The 23,538-nt window shown below is 41.1% G+C and overlaps 1 protein-coding gene across 1 annotated transcript in view; it reads right to left on the bottom strand.

The window, feature by feature from the left end:
- The window catches only part of SORCS3 (sortilin related VPS10 domain containing receptor 3), a 611,532-nt gene that overhangs the window by 104,471 nt on the left and 483,523 nt on the right, over positions 1–23,538 (bottom strand). The window contains exons 8-9 of the mRNA XM_047072705.1: positions 14,512–14,601; positions 6,159–6,338 (exon numbers count right to left, since the gene is read on the bottom strand). Coding sequence (XP_046928661.1) covers positions 6,159–6,338; positions 14,512–14,601 — 270 coding nt within the window. The remainder of the gene's footprint in view (positions 1–6,158; positions 6,339–14,511; positions 14,602–23,538) is intronic.

Here is a 23,538-nt window from a genome sequence, read left to right as displayed (position 1 = left end):
AAGGAAACATCAATAAGATGGGCAAAGAAAGCAAAATACTATGGATGACTCACAGGGTCTCATTTTATCCATCCTAGGGAGGTCAACATAGTCATTAAGAAATTCAAATTAAACACACAATAAGGTGCCATTAGGCCCCTTCACAGTAGCTACACACACACACATACACACACACACTCACTCAACTGATAATGCCAAGTGTTGGTGAAGATGTGAAGCAACCAGAACTCTCATACATCTCTGGTGGGGATGCCACTTTAGAAACACATTCAATCCCACAATCCTACTCCTAGGTGTATAACCATGAGAAATAAAAAAAAAAAAAACTTATGTTCTGGTGAATGTTTATAGAAGTTTTATTCATTAGCTCACAGAACTGGAAACAACTTAAATGTCCTTCAACTGCTGAATGAAGGGATAAACTAGGGCATATCCACAAATGGAATACTACTCAGCAATAAAAAAGGAATATCTACTGATATTCAACAACATGAATGGATCTCAAATGCATTATTATTATTTTTTTAATTTTTTAAAAATGTTCTTTTTTACATTTTATTTATTTTTGATAGAGAGAGACAGAGCACAAGTGGGGGAGGGGCAGAGAGAGACGGAGACACAGAATCTGAAGCAGGCTCCAGGCTCCGAGCTGTCAGCACAGAGCCTGACGTGGGGCTCAAACTCAGGAAGGGTGAGATCATGACCTGGGCCGAAGTCGGACGCTTAACCAACTGAGCCACCCAGGCGCCCCTTAATTTTTTGAAGTTTATTTATTTATTTGAGAGACAGAGAAAGAGAGAGAGAGAGCGTGCGCACAAGTTGGAGAGGCACAGAAAGAGAAGGAGAGACAGAATCCCAAGCAGGCTCCACAGCATCAGCACAAGGCCCAATGTGGGGCTTGAACTCACAAACCGTGTTATAATGAACTGAGCTGAGATCAAGAGCTGGATGCTTAACCAATTGAGTCACCCAGGAGCCCCTCAAATGCATTATTCTAAGTAAAAGAAGCCAAATTCAAAAGGCTATCTACTGTATAATTCCAATGACATGAAAATCTAGAAAAGGTGAATCAGGAGAGAGAAATAAATCAGTGATTTAGGGTAGGAGGATGGTTGACTACAAAAAGGAAATATTTTGGTGTGACGGAACTATTCTCTATCTTGATAATGATGATAGTTACACAACTGTGTATCCCTGTCAAAACACATAGAACTGTATACCAAACAGGGTAAATTTTACTATACATAAATTATACTTCAATTAAAAAAAAACATTAATGTGAAAAACTGCATAGTGGAAAGAGCCTGGGCTTTTTAATCAAATAGACATGGAATGGTTTAAACACAGCTCCACCATTTTACTATCTGTATGATCTCAGCCAAGTTACTGAATTCTCTGCATCTCTGTACTCTCATAGGCACAAGGGAGAATGATACCTGCCACAAAGAGATAGGGCAATTGATAAATAGGAAAAAGTATATACATTATTTAGGGTTATGCAATTCAGTACCATGGCCACTAACTACATATGATTACTGAGCACTTGAAATGTGGCTGGTGGGACTAAGGAAATGATTTTTAGCTGTATTTGATTTTAAGCAATTTAAACTTCAATTTAAAAACTGACACCCAATTCTGTTATTGGCAAACTTTAAGTATGTTTGGAATAACTTGGGTATGTGAATCTTCTTTTTCTACTGTAAATTTTATGAAATGTAAATACTGATCAAGTATTTCTGATGAAAATTTAGCATAGGAATTGAGATGTGTGGGAAGTGTAAAATACACCCTGAATTTTGTAGACTCAGTATGGAAAAATATAAAATATCTCATTAGTATTTTTCAAACGGAACACATACTAAAATGATAATATTTTAGATAATTTTGTTACATAAAACATATTATTACAATTAATTTCACCTGTTTATTTTTACTTTTTAAAATGTGAGTAGTAGAAAATTTAGAACTGCATCTGTAGCCTGTATTATATATTTATTCAACAATGTCGGTCTAAGGCATTGTCTCATATGCTGTTGTTATTATTATGATGAGGTACAAGTTGGATGCTTAATATCCAGGAAAATATTGAAAAAAAATGCATCCGACTAGCAGCTCAGAGCATGTTTCTGTAATATAATTGAGGGCGTTGGAAAGGATATTTGTTTCTTGATTTATCTGTGGAAAGCAACTAAGAAGAAATGAAGTTTAGAGTTAGTAATGTGTGATGTAAAGAAACCACAACAAAGCTCTATGTGAAACGAGTATCATAGAAGAATGGTGAACACACATAATAGATTACATTCATTGTCAACACCAGACTTGTTTTGATGGAACAGGCTCTGACACCTTAAAAAACATTATTGTTTGTCCTTCAAGAATTATTTTCTCACCTGATTATGTAATTACAGCCATGACAATTTTGTACTTTGAAGCAGGGATTAAAGAACGAGATGGGACTCTCTATAGTAGGAGACTGCTGCAACAGACCAGGAAACACACAATGTCTCTGCTCTACTTGGTTTTAGGACATTCAGTGGGGTGGATTCCCATTGGTTTCCAAGGTCTTTTAGAGACAAGACCTGTAAGGTGAATTCTCAAGTAAGTTCTCATTTTCTTTGTCTCCTTTCCGCGGTCAAGAAGAAGCTTGAGAGGGCCACATGCAAAATAGAGTGATACACTAGTAAGTAGATTTAAGTGGCTGTGCTCATTCTGAGCCACCTCACATCCATGTTACCTAAAGGCATCCCTGACATTTCAGACAAGGTTAAACAGGTATAATATCCTATCACATTATAATATAAAGTTAGACATTAATGTGGCATAGGGGACTATGTCATGCATCTAAATATCATTTTTTAGGTATGTAGATGTAGGGGAAAAACACAGAGAAATGTTAGCCCATCAAATAAATGCGCAACTCTTCAATCCAGCTCTTTACTAGTATAGTCACAATATTTACCCCCAGTGTTTCCAAAAATCTCTCCACATTCCATGAAAATGGGCATCTACTCATCAGACTCTAGTTCTCATCTCATGCTGGGATTCCACCAGACCTGTCTTTCTCTCAAGCTCCAGTAATTCATCCTTTAAGCCAACTCATTTAAAGGACTCCCCAAATTCCTCAAGTTAGAAGTAACCTTCCTCCTTATTGATCCTACAACATGGAAAATCATGGCCTTAATACAAGTTAGTCTATGATCACTACCCTAATAGAATCACATATCTTTCCAGTAGATTGTGAGTCTCATGCACTAGCCACATCTCATCAAACAAAATACACTCTATGAAAGTGTATTCAATTTAGTTGAATTGAATGTGAAAGCTTACTAGTTTTCCCAGCTGCATTACTCAAGGGCATTCAGAGTCCAGAAAAATTATAGTCTCTCTGCTAACTGGCCATATGGTACACTATCTCAGTTTCTGTGAGAATCTCCAGTGAAGAAGGTTAAAAACTAATGACCCCTAGAGACCAATTAAATTTAGCTTTATCTCCAAATCACAGAATGCATCTCCAGGTGCAAAACAGCATCACCCTCTAAAAACCTTAATATGGTCATAGTCTAGGTAGCGTGAGGATACAATTTATTCCCTTGGTATTAAATGCCTTATAGAATCTGAAATCCAACCATTTATCTGGCACTCATTCTCGTACCTGACAATAATCTATTCTATGCAATTAGATTGGCTAGTTCATGGTCTTGCAAATCTACACTATCCATCTAGTTCTTGGCTCCTGCCACTCTCAAAATATGGAATGCCTTCTACTTCTTCCTCCCCAGGGCAAAAAGACTTATAAGATTGGTAACATTGCAAAAGAATAACTGGGCATGTATGGCTCATCCCCATGTTCACTATTTTAGGGCTCTGCCTGCAAAGATCACATTCTCTATATCTCACTGCAATGATGTTACAGGAAGAGGCTTCCACAGAAGAGCATTTACTAATTGTGCATGTGACTGGATGGGTGTATCCAGTTCTGGGGTGCAGTGTTAGCAAGCCCACTCCCTCCTACATAACTTTTAAAAAGAAATAACACTGACATCTGATCTCCAATTCTCTCACCCTTTGTCTCTGTCTCAACTGATTCCAATCTGGGCAGGTAAAAAAGGAACTTCGTTCACTGACTTCCTCAAAGTCCAACAAGCTAGATGGCCAGCTTCCTGAGGGTACGAACTAGTATCTCTCCTCCCTTGCTCATGGGCTTTAACACAAAGTCGGGGCACAATGAACCTTGATAAAATTAAATGGAAAACGAGCTCAACAGAACTGGTTTTAGAGAAGTCGCCTTGCCTGGTACGTCTTGCTTCTCTATAGATAAAATGACACCATGCATTTTTCCCAATAAAACTGAAAATGCAAGACTGCCTTCAGCAAGACAAAAGAGATTACATGTATCTAGGCACATTCTTCACTTTAATCCTTGTTCTACTTCAGATCAGAGTGGCTCACTATTCACAATGACCAAGGGGTTTTAGGTGCCCTTTATTAGGAAAGGAACAGCACAGTGCCAAACTCACCTGACTTATCAAAAGGACCAGAGACACAGGGAGTTCACAATTGAAAGATCATCTGCAGCAATGCCTACTCTGTCCTACTGGAGTCTAACTGCAGGAGTATGAGTAATCCTCTCACCTCGATAGCCTCACTTATGCAAATAGGAACTTGGTTTCGAATGTTGGTTGGAATGGCCTGAGTCCCGGGAACATTTCATCCAAACCTTCCCACTAGATGTGACTTACTGCCCAATAACAATGTATATTTCTTCTTCCAGGTATGAATAGAGGCATATAAATGTAAGCTTCCCAAAGCCCTTTACACACCTTAGTCATCTTTGCCCATTTTCATAACTCTGAGAAGAAATCTGGACAATTTTCCAAACTGGGACCTTGTTTGTTAAGGGAATTCTTTCAGTACTTGTCAACTACCTCCTAGGAAATCACGGTTATTTCTACTGATTTTGTTTTTTACACCCACTGACATTCATTTCACCCCAGACCTTTGTGTAATCCTGCTTAACAAAATAACTAGAATCATATATGTTTCCCCTGCTCTCAGTAACTGAAGAGCCAACTTAGATACCAATACAGGGATGCTGGAAGTTTGACAGACACTGTTCAGAAGAAACCACTGCAAAGTAGAAGCCCCTGCACTGATCCCTCCTTTCTAAAAGCTGCTCCCACTCCCCAAAGTTGAAAACTCCTAAGGGAGCAGCTCACCCCTACCATCTGAAGCTACCAGTCATGACAGACAACTTCCCCCTCCACAAATGAATGTCCTCAACCGGTGTAACACGTGTAGGTTGACCACTAGTTACGAGTGAATGCTGGATAATAAAATACACCTCTTTACTCAAATCAATCCATCATACCAAGGTGGGCACTGTGGCCAGGACCATCAAAAGTCATACACAGCCACTAGAGATATAAAAAAGTACCATAGCCTTAGGGGCACTGAAACAATTAGTTTTTTTTTTCTCTAGTTCCTATGAGGAGTCACTTGTTTTCCTAAATTATTCTTTAACTGGTGATCACATTTAAAAACAAACCTCAATATAACTGAAAACTCGGTAAGGTGATGCTGATATTAAACAACAACAATAACAACAACTCAACATAAGTCAAGGCCCGTTCTTCCCTCATGCGCAGAGGTTGGTATCTGGTGGCATTTTAGGGAAACCCTCATTCCAAGCGCTGATATTCACTTTTCCTTTCCTATAAAACTTGTTCATAGGATGGAATTTTCCAAATAACATATATAAGTAGATACATGCCTCCACTCCGAGTCCATAGAGTTGAAAGGGGAACTTAAGTGAGCCTATCTAGGTCAAATACCTGCATATGTGGCTTGTAATCATGCTTATACATGCAAGAACATCAACTTCAGCTACCATTTGTTAAAGCTCACTGAGTCAACCACCACACTGGATGCTCTACATACATTATCTCTCCTTCTCACAACCACTTCATTAGGCAAATGTTTTACAGGTGAGGAAGTTGAGGCACAGGTAAGTTAGTCCCTTGCCTCAAGTCACACAATTGCTAAAGGGTGCAGCTGAGATCTGAATCCAGGACTAGTTGACTGCAATGCTTATGTTTATACCATTAAAATTCATGAAAAAGAGAGGCAGATCCAGGTGCAGGATAGTCTTGGCTACATACCTCATACAATTCAATAATAATGTTTCCCATTAGACCTCGGCTACTCTTAATGTTCTCCATGGCCAGGGTGAAGTAGATGCCACGCGTGTCTGAGATGTAGAGGTTGTACGTGTCATTCTGGTTCCATTCTTGGACGGCTGCAAACACTTGGTTCTCATCGGTACTGATGATGTGCATGTCCTGTAAGAAGATGGAAAACTTGTAAGGACTCAGATCTCCATATCTCTCTGCCCAGTGGGACCCAGAGTAATTACCATGACTTATTGAGAAGTTGAGAAAATGCCTGAGTTATAGGCAGCGTTAAACAATTCTGTGTCGGACCAAGGCTATATATTAAGAGCTTTGTGATTTCTGTTCCTTGCTAAGTGACAGTAAGATGGGTGTAAGGGGCTTTGGTGGGTATCATTTTCTATGGCTCCAAGGGATTCATCCACTTTCATTTTTTAGTTTTATATCTGAGAGTTAGTGTTAGTGCTAACAGAAACATACAGCCCTGCAAGAGGAAACACACATGCAAAGAATACAGGGCTTATCCCTTCTTTAGATCTTCATTTATGTTTTCAAACTTTTATTGTAGTGGTTTTGAAACTTGTCGTTGGAATCTTCAGAGTCATGGGGATTGCAAGAAGGATGGCATGGAGGCATAGCCAATGAGTGGGATTCTGGGCTTCCAACTCTGTTTCAACCAGAGCAATACCACCTGAATCTGTTTTATACTGGAGTCCCATGTAATATTTTGGGAGTAAAAGGTGAGGGAGGTTCTGCTGCTAATAGCATAATATTTGAAAATCACAGATATGGCAGAAAGGACACTCAACCTGGAATTTAGTGTTCTGGGTCATAATAGAAACTCTACTAAAAGTTAGCTATATGGTGTGGAATGTATCTGGGTCCCTGAGGTTTAATTTTCTCACCATAATACTGAAGAGGTTGGGCTACTGATAAAAAGAATAGCTAACACCTGAGCACTTATTCTAAGTCACCTAAATGTATTATTTTAGTGAAAAATCCAAATAATTCTACAGTGGAGGCAGTATTATTCCCATTTTACTGAGGAATAAACTAAGGTACACAGAGGTTTGCCAGCTTGCTTCATATTTATTACATAGCTAGTCAGAGGAAGAACCAAGTTTTGAACCTTTGTAATAGGAGTCTAACCTGTTAGCTTCTAAGCATTTGGACAGACAGCCTCCAGATCAGAAGTTGTAATCCAAAGACCCATGAGATGAATATGAATCACAAATATTTGGTTCAACCACAGTCTCTGTTCAATACCTGACTGCGCAGTCTTTTAGGTAAAGTCAGCACTCCCGAAGTCTCAGCCTCAAGTACCCAAATGTTCTTATGACCGGCCACTTACATATTAATATCAACTTCCTGATCTCTGAAGTCAATTTAGTCTGCATACCTGGACTAGATCATTTCTAAAATCAAATCTAATCAGTTCACAATTCAAAACAATTTATAAAAGTCAGTTTTCATATGTAGCTAGGCACTATACAAAGATTATCACAAACTCAAGTCCTCCTCTAGGGAATTTGCCCTGTCAGGAGGAGATGTTGACACAGATGAACACTTGACATAATGGAAGCAGTTAAAAAATGCATTAATATACAGATATATATTGCAAAGAGTAATGATATCCTGGGAAAGCAGGAGAGGACCCTTGTCACTGTGGTGGCAAGCACTCATAGTAGGGGCACAGGCAATTGGATTTGACAGTAAGTAAATCACCAAGCTGGGTCTAGCTGTTACCTTATTTGGCCAACCTTTCCCAGAAATGATTTCAGCAGCAAAAGGAGGTAGCAATGTCTATAATGACACAACTATGGAAAGCTTCTCTCAGGATGATTTTAAAAAAGAGAAGCTCATTTGATTTGGACAACCAGGATGTGGGAAAGTGAGAAGAATTCTGGGTCTTTTTATTGGCGAATCTGTCAGATCTCAGCCTCTGGCCTTGAACTCCCTAGGTCGCCTTGACTAAGACCTCAGTAGCTCATTTGTGCTTACGCACCTTATAGAATTACAGGTTCCCGCTGAGCTGCTTGAAAATGGAAATAAGGCTTCCTCTTAAAAACCATGTGATGAAATTGTGTTGTGTTGGTGTGGAATGAAAGCCCAAGAACCCGGTAGGAGGGGAAATAGCAGCTGCAGGAAATACGAATTAAATTCACTTACCCAGTTAAAAATGCAATAGAAGTGCCGGGCTTTTCCCAGATGTTTTGGTTATAAAAATGAATGAGCTAAGTTATTTTAGACTAAACTAATGTAAAATAAGTGGAAAAAAACAACTTAAAACACTGGGGCATGGTCAGGATTAAAGGCAGCCAGATTTGCTGTGAATGCATCTTAGTTTGGAGCTGTACTGGCGAGTATCACCTGGCCAACAGGTATTGCAGTCTCTGGGAGAGACAGCGCTCTCTAGCACCTAGGATTCTGGGAAGTCTGCTTGTGAAATTCTTAATTCCCCTACGTCACTTAGCTAATAAATGATATTACTAAGATTTAAACCCAAGACTATCTGAATCAAGAAGCTAGCCTCCGTATCAGTGGGAGTATAACTCAATATGCATCAAAATTACCTGCAGATTTTAATAGCATGTAGACTCACATGTCCCACTGCCTGCAGTTCTGATTCAGTACATCTGGCTTTGGAGTCTTAAATTCTACCATGTGAACCAGCCTTGCAGGCGATCCAGGTGCATGCAGTCTGGGGAATCAGTCTTTGAAAAAGCTCTAAACTATGTGTCCTCTCTCCAAATAGATCTTACAGTTGAATAGGGATCAACCAATAATAACCAGAATATTAAATCTTCAAGAACACTAAAAGCATTATCAGGATTATTGGTCTAATAGGGATCTGATGATAATAAAGCATATTTCTTGAATCCTGTGATCTCAAGCTAACCTCAAAGCACGTGTCACCTCCTTCTAAGACAATGAAGACATTCTTGCTACTCCTGAGAACATGCAGGGAGAGATCTGATCAGTGATGAAGAGAGAAACCCAAGAGGGGAAAAATCAGTAAGTAAATTCTGATTGGGACTTTACTAAACTGGAATTTGGGTAGCATCAGATGTTACCACCTTCATGTTTTTATTTGGAAAACATGATAAGTAGCATTCCCTCTAAACCCTTCTACCATTAATTTGGAAGAATCATAGTTGCCTTTCACAAACCTAAATGTGCAACTTCATAGGTGAGCAATGGTGGAAATACTTCCCCGTGACTGAAACATTTTCGTGTAATCTGGGCCGACTGTTACTTCATTCACTGTAAAAACACATATGATATTCAGCATCTGCCACGTGCCAAACGTTATAATAGGAATACAGAGAAGAAGGTGTAGAACCTGACCTCAAGCAGATGTCCAATGGTGGTGGGGACATCCCTCACTCCTGGCCTTTTTGTTTTTAAAAAATTTTTAATGTTTATTTTTGAGAGAGAGAGGCAGAGAGAGTGAGTGGGGGAGAGGCAGAGAGCGAGAGAGACACAGAATCCGAAGTAGGCTCCAGGTTCTGAGCTGTCACCACAAAGCTCAACATGAGGCTCAAACTCATGAACTGTGAGATCATGACCTGAGCTTAACCAACTGAGCCACCCAGGCGCCCCAACTCTTGGCCTTTTGTGAACCTGACGAAGGTCCCCCACACAAGTACTGACAGGAAGAGGGGTGGGGCATCCATGGAAATGTGTGGAACTTGAATGGCCTGAAGGCAGTTTTCCCCTGAGGGAGGTGAGGACAGACAGTGACTGCATCTTAAGGGGTTGTGTATGGCACACCTAAGTTTCGCCCAGAAAAGAAATCCAAAACTAGCACACGATTTTAAGCCCGAGAAAATAATTCGAATTGATCAGTGCAGAGATTTGGCTGGGGAACACCAGCTGCATTGTGTGATCTCATTCTTTGTGGAGGCAGTGTGAAAGGTGAATTTCAGTGGGGCAGGGAGGAAGGCTTATGAGGTCACCGCAACAAACTCCAAAGTGACACATAGGGGCCCGAGCTAAGAAAGCAGGTATTCTATGAGAATCCTATGAAATGGCTGGTGAGATATTAAGAAGGCAGAACCCACAGGGGGATGAAGGAAAAGGGCATATCTTTAATAATATATCAGATATCTGACTTACAAAATTCTCTGCTTTTTAGCATGTTCACACAATCATAACTAAATACTCATAATTAAATACTTGTGTAATCATTTAGTTTATGTCTGTCTGTCTCACTAGACTGTAACCTCCCAGAGGGCAGACACTGTGCCTTTCTTTCTTAGTTATCACTTCATTTCTAGCACTTACTAAGTATCTAGCACACGGTAGGTAACCAATGAAAGTTTAGATGGACTAAGTAAACAGAGGAGAAGGATGAAATATTAGGGATATCATATAGAGACTCTGAGCTCAGTTCCAGATTTTTACAATGAGATCATTTAGGGGAGGTACTTCAAATAGGCAGTTGGAGATACAGTCTAGGGTTCAGTGGATATGGGATGGGGCTGTGTATACAGATGTCACCAATATGAAGAGAAGTGATGAGGTCACCAAGGAACCATGCAGAATACCAGGAGAACTTAGGATGATCAACATTTAACGGGTGGCAAGGGAAGGGGATCCAGAAAAGGAAATCAGAATAAAATATTCCAAAGGGAAGATTATCAGGTATGGATTTTTTTTTTTTTTTAACACTGTCAAATGCTCCAGAGTGGTTAAAAAAAAAAAAGAGTTATACAAATGTCTATTGGATTTGGTGTGGAGGTGGTCTCTGGTAACAATGGCCAGAGGATTTTTGGTGGAATAGTGGAGAGAGGGCTGTGGGAGAGCACAGGGCATCTGGCAGTGGATGGAAGGGTGGATAAGAAGCAACCAAAGAGATAAGAATTACAGATAACATTTTAAGAAGTATGGCTGTGAGGGAGCAAAGAAGGATAAATCAGTATTTGGGGAAATGTAAACATTAAGGAAAACTGTCCTAAGGAAATTAAGGAAAAGGTTAATATCACCGTCATTATCATTATAATAAATTTTCTCAAGCATATTTCCCTCTCCTCTCTTTTATTATTCAAAATGGGATTAAACATATTCTGTCAACTAAAAGCAAACCCAGACTTAGGTAGGGAGAGACTTTACTTGCAAAGGCTATTGCAAAAAGGGGAACAGTCTGGCTGTCATATCTAAAGTCCCTCAAGAGTAAAGGCAGAAAAGAATTACTTTTATGAAGTGATTAGAAAATAAAACGAAGCTAGAGAGAACTGGGTGTGGGGAGAAGGGGGAGCAGGTGGCAGCAGAGAGGGCCATTAGACAGGAAACCACCTTCCTTAAGCTTTGTCACGTCAGGTGATTTTCAGAAGGGCTGTTAATGGGTTGTTCTGAGTTCCAGTGACTGCTTAAGCCCTCAATGCTCGCATCTGCTCAAGAGTGGGCAGAGTTCATGGGTTTGGGAGAAGGTGAAAGCCCAGACTAAGTCTGATCGAGTGAAAATAGCCAGCATTTTGTCCAGATTGGGCAGTGGGGACAAAGAGTTCAGGTAATCATTTATGAGATAAAGAAGGGGAAGTTGGTCTTGTCAAAGGCAAATAGGCAGGCATCTGTGTCTTAGGGAGGCACACTGGGAAGAGTGGTTCTTTGCAGGGAGCCACTTCCAGCAACATAAAAGAGTGGGGGAATTTCTTAAACCTTATTGTTCTCCAGCAGCACCGGGCTCAGTAATGTCCAATGATATTATGATGCCCATTTCACAGATAAGAAGACCTGGGCTCATGGATAAGCAAGTGGTAGAGCTGGAAAGAAAGCTCAGGGCTTCCAGCTCAGAAGCTCCATTGCCTTCTCCCCAGTCAGGCATGGCCCCCTGTCTTCTGCCTCCCCACCTTGCTGGTGCATGCCTTCCTTGCCAAGCCGACACCCAGGAACTGGTTCTGGAGAACTCAGCACAAGGTTGCTGCTCCTAATAATGCCACTCGTTATTAATGGTGTTCATTTCATTCTCTGCAAAATACTCTGAGCCACGGAGTGCCCCAGGAGAGCGCGTTCTGAACAGACAGGCAGGGAGGAGAGGTGTGAGGGCAGTGATGACAGGAGCTTCTCCTTGTTTTTGTTTTTTAAGTAAGAGGCCCAGCAGCAGCCGCAGCTCATGGAACAGCAACAACTTGCTTAAAAGCCATTTCCACTTTTAAACACTTCCACCCCCTCTGTCCTCACCTCCTCAGCCTAGGCTATGAAAATCTGAGCCAACGCTGGCTAATAAAGGGGATCGATAACCATCCAGCTATTTTCACAGCAGCCCTCATATTAATGAAGCTGCTGTGGATGAAGTTCTATAAAAGGGGCCGCACGGACAGTACTCCACCACAATAAACTGCCATGGGGTTGCTGATCGTTAATGGAGTGTCCCAGCGTTCTGATCAATTCCAGGCTTCATTTGTCCCCACCTGCAGCCACACTGCCCAGGGGAGCGAACTGTTTGTTTTCCTCAGAAGGCTGAGAATACATAAAATATGCACACAATACAGAGATGAAACAGGCCTTACACTGGGGATATGGTTTGGAAAGTTCCCAAAATACTTCTCTCCTGCTCCAATACATAGAAATCATCAAGTGACTGCAAGGGGTCTTTCTCCTTCAGAAAGAGCATGATTATGAACTTCCCCTTCCTCATCTTCTGCAAGCAGGGTACCACTTTCCTGCTTGGGTTTAGACCATCGGATGGGTACACCCTGCAACCACAAAGCTGTATAATGGCCCCACTCAAATCAATCACAGAGAGGGTAGAGAAAAATGAGAAATTGATTCCCATGGTTCCTCAGGCTACTTTATACAGTCCCTGTTCATCTCATCAGCCTCTCCATCTCTCTCTCTCTGCAACCCAGTCTCTTGAGATAGTGTTTTAGTTTGTTGAAAGAACGATATTATCTCTTTTAAAATAGGGCCTATGCATATATGTTCTATTGGCTTCCCAACCCTTGCTTGCAGGGTTAACTCCTTAACCCTCTTAAATCAGCTTAAACATGACTGTCTTTAGGACACTTGTCCTCTCTATCCATTTTAGGTAAGCTCCACTTATTATGTCACAATGGCGTTTGAGCTTCTATTCCAGTAACACTCCCTACACCTACAATTGCTTATTCAGTGCCTCTCTTCTCTCCCAGAATATAAGCTCCATGAAGGTAGGGACCATTTGCAGCTTACTTACTATTTTATCCACAGAGCTAATTCCGTGCCTGGCACAGAACAAAAGCTTAAATGGGAGAAACAACAGTTCAATGGGTGAATAAAAGAAGGATCAAATGAATGAATGGATGCAAGCATGCATATATGAATAAATGCATGAATAAAACAACCAGCGGGTAGACAATTACCCACCTTCTTATTCCATAACCCCTCCCACCTCTGTACTCACTTAGCTTTTTTCCCAGCACCAGCCTACAGACCCTTTACATCTGATATGTGCCCACCCAGAGACTTGGCTTTTTTGCAGCTACAGTAGGTGATGCAACTGCATCCTGTCCATGTTCAGATTTAGGCTCCAAGATCCATCTTCTGCCAGAAGCCATCGTTCACAAGGGATGGAGCCCACAGGGTAAGTTTTATAATTTTTCAATAGAGGAGTTAAAATGCCATTATCTGAGATTAACATTATAGTAAACTATTCCTATTTTAACTACTCATAGTGGCAGAAGGGAGCAGAAAACAGGCAGTGCATTTATATTTAGCATTAAAATGCAGACAGAAGCAAGAACACCACAAGACTCACCTGTGCACCTTTATGCATGCATATATATATATATATATATATATATATATATATAGAGAGAGAGAGAGAGAGAGAGAGAGAGAGAGGAGGCAGAAAACGGGGCCATGCTGGACTGGGGAAAAGGCAATGGAGCTTCTGAGCTAGAAGCCCTGAGCTTTCTTTCCAGTTCCACCACTTGTATGTGTGTATACATACACACACACACACACACATACACACACACACACACACACCCCACATATCTGGGCTCCTGCCTAGGCCTTTCTGAGCCTGTTCCTCTATTTGGCAGTAAGCCCCTTGCAAGAGGGAGGAACCCCCAGAAGAGACTGAATACTAGCTCTCCTTTCCTTACGGCCCCTGGGAAATGGCTCCAGTCCCATACAGGATGTTTGAGACATAGGGAATCAAAGCTCTTGCCTGCATAACCTACTGAAAAGGGAATACAGAACCCATGTTCGGGGACATAAGCAGAGGCCAGACCCCAGCAGTGATATGTCAGGCTGAATGCCAGCTGTCTCCCAGGCAGAAGTCAAACCTCCCCAGATCCCAATATGGCAGCCTCTCCCTGCTGCTTTGTCTGGCAGGACCCAGGACAGAGGTTGTGCATACCTTGGGCAGTGAGTACTTGGGCAGCTTTATCTGGGCGAAGGCCTCTCTTCGGTAGGACACGTAGTAGCTGGCTCTTCCACCAGTTGTTACCTGGATCACAGGGGAAACACAAAGAAGTCAGATGGGGCCAGGGGTCAGATTGGGCCAGGGGTCATGGCCAAGTTGAAAGTACTAGCTTCTCCATCAACAGCCACAATAGGTTTGTGATAACCTTTTAGAGAATAACCCTTGCTGGCAACACAGCACTGAGTTGCTCCCATGTCATAGCACGTAGACCACAAACGAGCAATTACAACAGACTTTCCCAATGGTTGACACTGTCTCTGAGAGCAGGGACTCTATTTGGTCACTGTGCTCTGTAGATATACACACCCAATAAGTATTTTTAGAAAACAGAAGCCATGACATGGGATGCACCCACGATCTATTTACTCTGCCTTAAAAAACAAGTTTCTAATCCAATGCAGTCATGACATGATTGTGAAATGAATTTTTTTCTGATTCTAAATAATTACTATTGCTCAAAAACTCTTGTTACTTTGAAATTAATTTCACTTCTGATCTGAGCACATTTTTTTCCTTCCTATTGACAAATCTATGCACTAAGCAGGTATGTTTTGGTCTGTTTCACATGCAAGTTATTTAAAGGAATCAAGGCTCAGAGGAAGAACTCTAGATTGGAAAGTGAGAAATCCTGGGTTTGAGTCCCAGCTCTGCTATCTGATGGCTGGGGGAGTCAAACTCTGTAATCATCTCACTTGGGAAGGATGGATTCTTAGAAGAGTCTGGAAACCACTTCAAGAAATGGTCTGGCCTGGGCTTGTTGAAAAGTCCTGCCAACATAGTACAGTTCTGCAGATGGCTGCTGTCAGCCCAATCATCCTAACTTGGGGGGAATTAATATTCACAAGAAAAGATACCATAGACTGTTCAGAGAAAATAGCGGGACGACAATAGCAACCAGGCCGCTGTGCTGAGGAGGCAATTACTGGAGGCACCCACTCTGTTCTCACCAAGCACTTGCTGGAGATGGGCCAGCCCTCCCAATCCAGTCAGAACCTGGCGCCCATCCACAGCGGGAGGTGCAGGGAGCAGAAATGTCACGTCCCTATTGAAAGCCGCCCATCGCTCCCCATCCAAGAGAGGTCATCTCCCACAGCTCCCCCTTGCTCTGCACAGATTGGGAGCCCACAAAGCAGACAGCGCAAGCTGCCAGGTGGAGCAAATGTTAGAGTCTGTGGGGAGGCAGAACCTTGTAAAAAACTCGGTGCAAAGACAGGCTGTGAATCAAGAGGAGAGACTGATTTTGTCCCCACTGTTCAATGCTATCCCTACATCTCTATTTCCTCATTAGAGCCATTCATGTTTTGTATTCCAGGACTTTGGGGTTTTGTTGTTGTTGTTTAATTTGGGTTTTTGTTTGTTGATAAAGACATCCGTTCTCAATCTATATTGTGCTGCACTGGCTTAGAGATGGGGTGTTCACATATTAAGATCAATGAGTTGTTGAGTAGTCTTTTCCTTTTTAAAAAAATTTTTTTCAACGTTTTTATTTATTTTTGGGACAGAGAGAGACAGAGCATGAACGGGGGAGGGGCAGAGAGAGAGGGAGACACAGAATTGGAAACAGGCTCCAGGCTCCGAGCCATCAGCCCAGAGCCTGACGCGGGGCTCGAACTCATGGACTGCGAGATCGTGACCTGGCTGAAGTCGGACGCTCAACCGACTGCGCCACCCAGGCGCCCCAGTCTTTTCCTTTTTAAATCTCAACTGCATAGAACAAATTAAAATGTAATCTTTGGTACTAAACACACAGTCACCACTAGTCCTTGCTTGATCCTATTTGTGTGTTTGATTTCATTTATTTATGTTTTAAATTCTAGTCCAGTTAAAATGAGGTGTTATGTTAATTCCAGGTGTACAATATAGTGATCCACCAATTCTATATATTCCTCAGTGTTCATTATAAGTGTTCTCTTAATCCCCTTCACCTATTTTTTAAATTTTTTTTAATGTTTATTTATTTTTGAGACAGAGAAAGATACAGCATGAACAGGGGAGGGTCAGAGAGAGGGAGACACAGAATCTGAAGCAGGCTCCAGGCTCCGAGCTGTCAGCACACAGCCTGACACAGGGCTCGAACTCATGGAGGGTGAGATCATGACCTGAGCCGGAGTTGGATGCTTAACACAGTGAGCCACCCAGGCGCCCCTCCCCTTCACCCATTTTACCCGTCCGCCCAGCCACCTCTCCTCTGGCAAACATGTTTGTTCTCTATAGTTTGTTCTGTTTTATGGTTTGTCTCTTTCTTTCCTCTTCATTTGTTTTGTTTCTTAAATTCCACATAGGGTGAAATCATTTATTTTCTCTGACTTATTTCATTTAGCATTATATCCTGTGGATCCATCCATGTTGTTGCAAATGGCTAGATATCATTATTTTTATGGCTGAGTAATATCCCATTATATATATATAATTATATATATTTTATATATATATATATATATATATATATATATATATATATATACACATATATATCACTTCTTTATCTATTCATCTACTGATGGACACTTGGGCTACTTCCAGAATCTGGCTGTAATAAACATAGGGGTGCATATTATCTTTTTGAATTCGTGTTTTAATTATAAATTATAAAACCAACATATGTATACCTGTCAACCCCAGAATTGGAATAGTAGTGTTTGAACTTTAGCTGCATCAGAATCACCTAGAAAGCTGCTTAAAACTCAGACTCCTGGGTCCCACCTATAGAGTCTTTGAGTTCATCAGCCTGGGGTAAGGTCCAAGAATTGTCTTTTCTAATGAGTTTCCAGATGATGCAAATGCTGCTGGTTTAGGGGACTCACTCTAAGCAGGTCAGAACCAGAACTTCAAATGACAACTGACATACACCTCTGTGACTCTGTGCCTGGCACCTGTCCTGAGACCCTTGCCTCCCTCTTAGATGTAGCTTCTGTCCTCATTTTGTGTTGACAATGATGATAAAGTTTTATTTTAGGGGAAATTCCTGTTACATGAAATTAGTCATTTTAAAGTGTACAATTCTTGGGGCACCTGGGTGGCTCAGTCAAGCATCCGACTCTTGATTTTGGCTCAGTTCATAATCCCAGGGTCATGGGATTGAGCCCTAAGTCTGGTTCCACACTACACATGGAGCCTGCTTAAGATTCTTCCTCTCTCCCTCTGCCCCTCTCCCCAGCTTGTGTTCTCTCTCTTTCTCAAAGTAAAAAAATAAAAAATAAAGTGTACAATTCAGTAGCATTTAGCACATTTGCAATGTTATATAACCACTATCTAGTTCTACAAGTCTTCCATAACCCCAAAGGAGACTTGATACACAACGATGAAGTTTCTAAACCCCAAAATATATGCTCTGGTCACTTATCATATGCTTAAAAAACAGTTCTCTCTGGGACACCCTGAACATCACCAAACTTGCCTTGGGGAAGGAAACTGGCATCAGAGTAGGCTAGTCCTGTCAGTGAATGCCAGCCAGAGCTCAGCAATGAAAAGAAGCTTCTCCTAAAAAGACCCAGTGGGCTCCCGAGGGAACAAGATGAGAGCATTGCCAAGCCTCTGATAAGCACCATAGAACTGCACTGGGTCCCTTGCGGTTTCCAAATCACCAAGAGCCAAAGGAGAACAGAGCGGTCCCCTCATTAGGGTGATCAACCCCACCAACTCGGGAACTCAGTCTAGCCATTCCTGATACAGCCCTGCACAAGCACAGATTCTCTCTCTTACAAGCTCACACATACAACCTGGGAGACTCTGTGCTTGAGTAATCAAAGATGGAGATTACACTTCAGATACACAATGGGATGATCCAAACTACTAAGGGGCTGATAAAGCCCCAGGAGCCCAGAGGTTCTCCCACTTCCAAGGACATCAGAAAATCTTCCAGTGATACCATAACTGGAACCATAACCATGACTCCCGCAGTTATGCTTTTGTCCTGGTGATATCCTTCTCTGTACCTACTGAGAGCCGACTGATGGTTTCACGTCACTATACCACCTATGAGATCATGGAAGTATTTTGGATGCCACCAGTTCATTACAATTTCTCTCCTCTCAACTTTTCAACCCTATTCTTCCTATTTCTACAGCCCTTTCAACATTTTTTTTCTCATGGTACACATATTCCTATAATCTTCCCTCCATGTCTTATTATACAGTTGCAACCTCCCTGGTTCCTAGGCAGTGCTGGTCTTGTGGCAAATGATTAGTGAATACGTGATAATAAGAGTAATGACACAATGGTCATTGATTGAGTTCATCTACCATGTTCCAGAACTGCATGTAGCCATTATATAAATTATCTAATTCAATTCTCATGACAACCTTTCAGAGACTATAAGGTACTGACTGACTTGCCCAAGATAAGACAAATTGGAACCTAGCAAAGTTTGGCTCTAAACCTGTTCTCCTCCTCCTGTGATTGAGAAGGGTCTCCATTCATCTTACCTCGCTATAACAATACATTTTCCTGACTCCAAGGAAACATATTTTTATTTTTTAAGAAACATATAAAAATCTCTGTAATTGGGACATGTATATATGTTTATTATTCTTCATATTCCCAGAAAATCTGTGATGACATTGATGACGTATCTTAAAAATGATGTCTTCATAGAAGAGAAGGGGTGAGGTAATAAAAACAAGATTGATAATTACTACCATGCAATGAAACCTTATTACATAAAAAATGGTACAATAAGCAGTTGAAACACCATCCCTCATTTGAGTCTAATTACATATTATATAATGTATAGAGCCTCCACAGGTCAGGACGAGATTGTTACAATCTATGACTCCAGCCTGTGCCCGAGCCCTTAATTATGAATAAGTGTATCCCCACAATGTCAGGCACAGAGCAGGGCTCAATACCTATTGACTAACGGAATAACAAATTGTGGGGATTAAGCAGCTCAACCAGAGACGCTTTTGAGTTTGATTTCCTCCATTATTTAGTGACTAAACCATGGATGTAGAGAACTCTCCATTCCCACCCAGCCTCTAGATGGTTGCAGGAACATATCTCTAGCACTCCTCCTTGGGAGCAAAATCCTCACAATGTTGGGATGATACAAGCTGATGCATTTGCTGCCTCTCCAATACTATTTGCACAGCTCTCTGGCAACTACACAAGAAAAGAATAAAGTTTAGCGACTATTAATCTATTTTGATGAACTTTTCTCTTCCTTACAAGCAAATCTGCTGGCATTGTAAATCCCAGAGATTATTACCACTTTCCTTTTCAGTGACACCTTTTATTTTACATATGATGAATGTCATCCAATTATTTGCTCTGGGCCCATCCGTCATGCTAAACACTGAATTAGCTGGGTCTTTTCCTCACTAATGACTGGCTCGTTAATCTGATTTTCTGGATTTCCATTTTACAGGTTTAATTGGGCTCCTGGCCAGTGAAAATGATTCCTTTGGACAAATGCACTGGCCATTAAATACATCTATCTCTTCTGACTTGTTCCCATTCTTGCTGTAACCAAGTCTAACCTGACATATCCTTTATTATTTTTTTTCATTTCTCCTTGCTTTTAGATGATGGCTTGCCCTGGAGGAGAGGAAGAAATCTGCCAAAAAAAAAGAAAAAGAAAAAGGAACCAAAGGGCCTTGAGTATGTTGAGGCTGTTTCTGCCATAGATAGAAGAAAACTTATAATATCTCTAGAACTCATAAATGGGCATGGTAATCTAAAAAGAGAAGCAAAAATGAACATTTTTGAGTGTCTACTATGTTGGATGCTTTACATTCATGATATTATTTAATATCCACACTATTAATTACTACTATTATTATTGTTAGTGAAACTATTAGTACCCTACAAGGCATAAATATTCATAGCATAACATTCTCTGAGTCTTTACTACATGCCAAGCACTGTCCCTGTATACATACTGGCCTTCTCTCTTATGTTCAGGTGAGAAATTGACAGGTGCAGAAGTTATGCAACATACTCAAAGACACACAGCAAGTAAATAGTGAAGCTGGAATTTGAACTCAAATTTATCTGACTGCCAAGCCCATGCTGGTCCTTCAGGCTGTGTCAGGTTTCCAAACTTCTGGGGTGGGGAATGGATCCCATGTCACTTGACTTCCAATTTCCCAGGTAAGATGCCTGCCAACAAAGCAGATTCTTTTATGTGAGGGATCGTAATAGTTTCCCAGCCTTGAGACATCACTGCTCTGTTGTTGGACCGGAGTGAACAGTGCTGCTCCTGGAACTTGTGAATAGGAGGGACCACAGCGGAAACAAACTGGGCTTGCACAAGAAATGAAGGAAATGGCACTCAGAAGGTCTGTCGACTAGAGGACCTTGCTGGCCCCACGCAATGTGAATAACCAGCCTAAGCAAGAGAAGTGACCACCTCTCCAGGTACATGTTAGTGACTTCCCACACAGCCTCTGCAGTGCTTCTTCCTCCTTAAAGAAACAAAAGTGAACCACACAGTTGTTAGGATGCACAATTAACTTTTCCAATTTCTTTGCTCATTAATTCTATTCAGATTATTTGAAATAAATCTTGACATTGTTAGGACTTTCTCTTCCTCTCCACCTACATACTTCCTTCAAAGATCACATTTCTCTTTCAAGAACAAAGAAGCAGGATGCTGACTGCTGGACCACAAGAGTTGATAAAGAGCCGTAAGTCTCATCAGGAAGTTGCTCTAAGCATCGGGATGGCCCTGAGGGCTCCTGCATGGCAGGTTATGTTGACTTTGCCATCTTAAGCTCATTTTCCAAAAATGTTTTGCTAAGGCACCACACTACGTGTCTGAATCAAAACTGTGAGATGGCACTTGGAATAACACGGCATCTTACCAGCAAGTTGTCTCCTCTGCTAGACCATTTGATGTTGAATTTAGTGTTTGTCAAACTGGTGTTTGCTCATTTTATGTCCTGGAGGCTGTGTGATATTAATGTAATATGCAGTTTTATCTGCCTGTTTCTAGAAAGAGTGGGTCTATTACCTACTACACATACACTGTGCTGAGGTTGAACTCCTTTGAAACAGATTTGCACATAAAATCTTTTATTGGGCCCCTAACATAATAAAATCTTTTACTAGGACCCTAACATAACAGCCCCAAAATAACCTCACTGAGAACGGATTTCGAGTAAGATAGTTGACATTGAAGCCAATATTGTTCTCTCAATTTGGTGTGTGTGTGTGTGTGTGTGTGTGTGTGGTGTAGGGGAGGTGTTGGAGGGGAGATGTATACTGAGGTTGCCAGCACACTTGTCAGCCAAAACATATTGATAAACAATTGCCACCTTTTCCAACCCTACTAAGAAACTCCCTGGAACCTTCACTGCCCATTTGGAATGATAGTAAGGGAGAGAAAGGTGGTGAGTTAGAAAAGCATGGGATAAAGACCTTGTGTCTACACCACACACAGCACTACAAGAGGAATCAGCATGCCTGACTCTGAGCCTGTTTGTCAAATACAGTAAAGGATCTGGACTTGATAAGTTTCCAATTACATATTTTCAAAGAGGACTCTTCCTCTTATTTTTTAGCATTTTACAACTTTGGTTGGGATCCTAGACCTGTGTTTAAATTCTGCTTCTGCCACTTGCTGGTTTGGTAACTTTGGACAGGTAATTAATTTAACCTTCCTAATTTTTCCTTCTAGAAAATGGAGACATCAGTACAACCTATTAACATGTTATTTTGAGGAGTAAACACAGAACACCATGTAAAGAGCTTTAGCCCCAAAGCTGGCACATAGTAAATGCTCATTGTATATGACTTGTCCCTGCTGAGCTAGAGGTACAGAGACCTGCACCAGTATAACATCGTGGGGGCCTAATGGGGATTGACCATGACCATAGTGGCAGTTTATATATACAAACTGGAGGCTTCAGGAAGTGCTGGGCTAGCCACATCGTGCACCTGGTCAGGGATAGAGGACTGAAATTCTTCTTGTTGCCCTCAGGCAGGATGACTTTATGGAGAAGACACCTATGGAGACCACAAAGCCAACATGGTCTATGCCAGAGATTGAACCATTAAAGGTTGCAAGCTTTATCTTTGTGTTCTGGATTTCATGACTTAGAGGGAGGACAAGAAGTTCTTGGAATTCCCATAAGACCCTTCAGGATGAAAGTCCTTTGCCTTCCCTCTTTTTTTTTTTTTTTTTGCAGGGGGTAGGGATATAAAAAGCCAAAGGTAAGTGTAGAAATAAAAAAGAACAGATATGGACTTGAATTGTTGTCTTGGAGCACAAAAGTTGGGAGTATCAAGATGCTCAAGATCAATATAATAACAGCTAAAAGCTAAAACCTAGTCCATCTACTTTGTGCCAGAGCTTCATTAAAAAAGAAAAAATCACTACTCATGGAACCTCTAAAGAAACATGTTAAAACTCATTACCAAAACATCTGCTCCTTCATCTCTAGGGAATGGTCCTGTTCCTTGTGGACTGTGAGTTTAATATGATTTTGTAAAAGATGGGACTGAGGAGGCTAGAGCAGATATTACAAGGAGACTTGCTTCTATCATCTTCCTACCCTTATGCAAGTTTTCTCTTCAACTTGAGACCTCACGTCACCTGCTTCCTTTGCACAGGTAGATGCTATGAGGCCAATTAATTGGCTGAAATCTTCCCAGGCCAACACCAGCCTCTGTCTTTTTTTCTACTATTCCAGAATTTTAGAAAATAAAAACAAAATAGTGGGAAAGGAGAAGAAGGAAGAAGGGTGTAAGGTGCTGGTGTATAGAACATCTGTCTTTCTAGTTTCAGCTTAGCCAGGTATCACACAGGCAATTTAGGCATGGTAACTAATCTCTTGGAGTTTCAGGGTTATTGTTCCATAAAAAGGGAGAAAATAATTACCCTTTTCTTAGGGAGAAGTAAATGAGATAACAAAATGCTTTCATGTAACTGTAAAGTGTTCTACAGCTATAACGATGAGAAGGTTATAAGTGACCTGTGGTATGTACCTAAAAACCCAAAGATCTTAGAAGTATTTGCAC

Source organism: Lynx rufus, unplaced genomic scaffold (genome assembly GCF_022079265.1).
Source record: "Lynx rufus isolate CCGP_SWC_20201006 ecotype Redwood Valley unplaced genomic scaffold, mLynRuf1.p SCAF_11, whole genome shotgun sequence".
Taxonomy (NCBI): domain Eukaryota; kingdom Metazoa; phylum Chordata; class Mammalia; order Carnivora; family Felidae; genus Lynx; species Lynx rufus.
The sequence above is the reverse complement of the archived record's forward strand: the minus strand, read 5'-3'. Positions and strand labels throughout refer to the sequence as shown.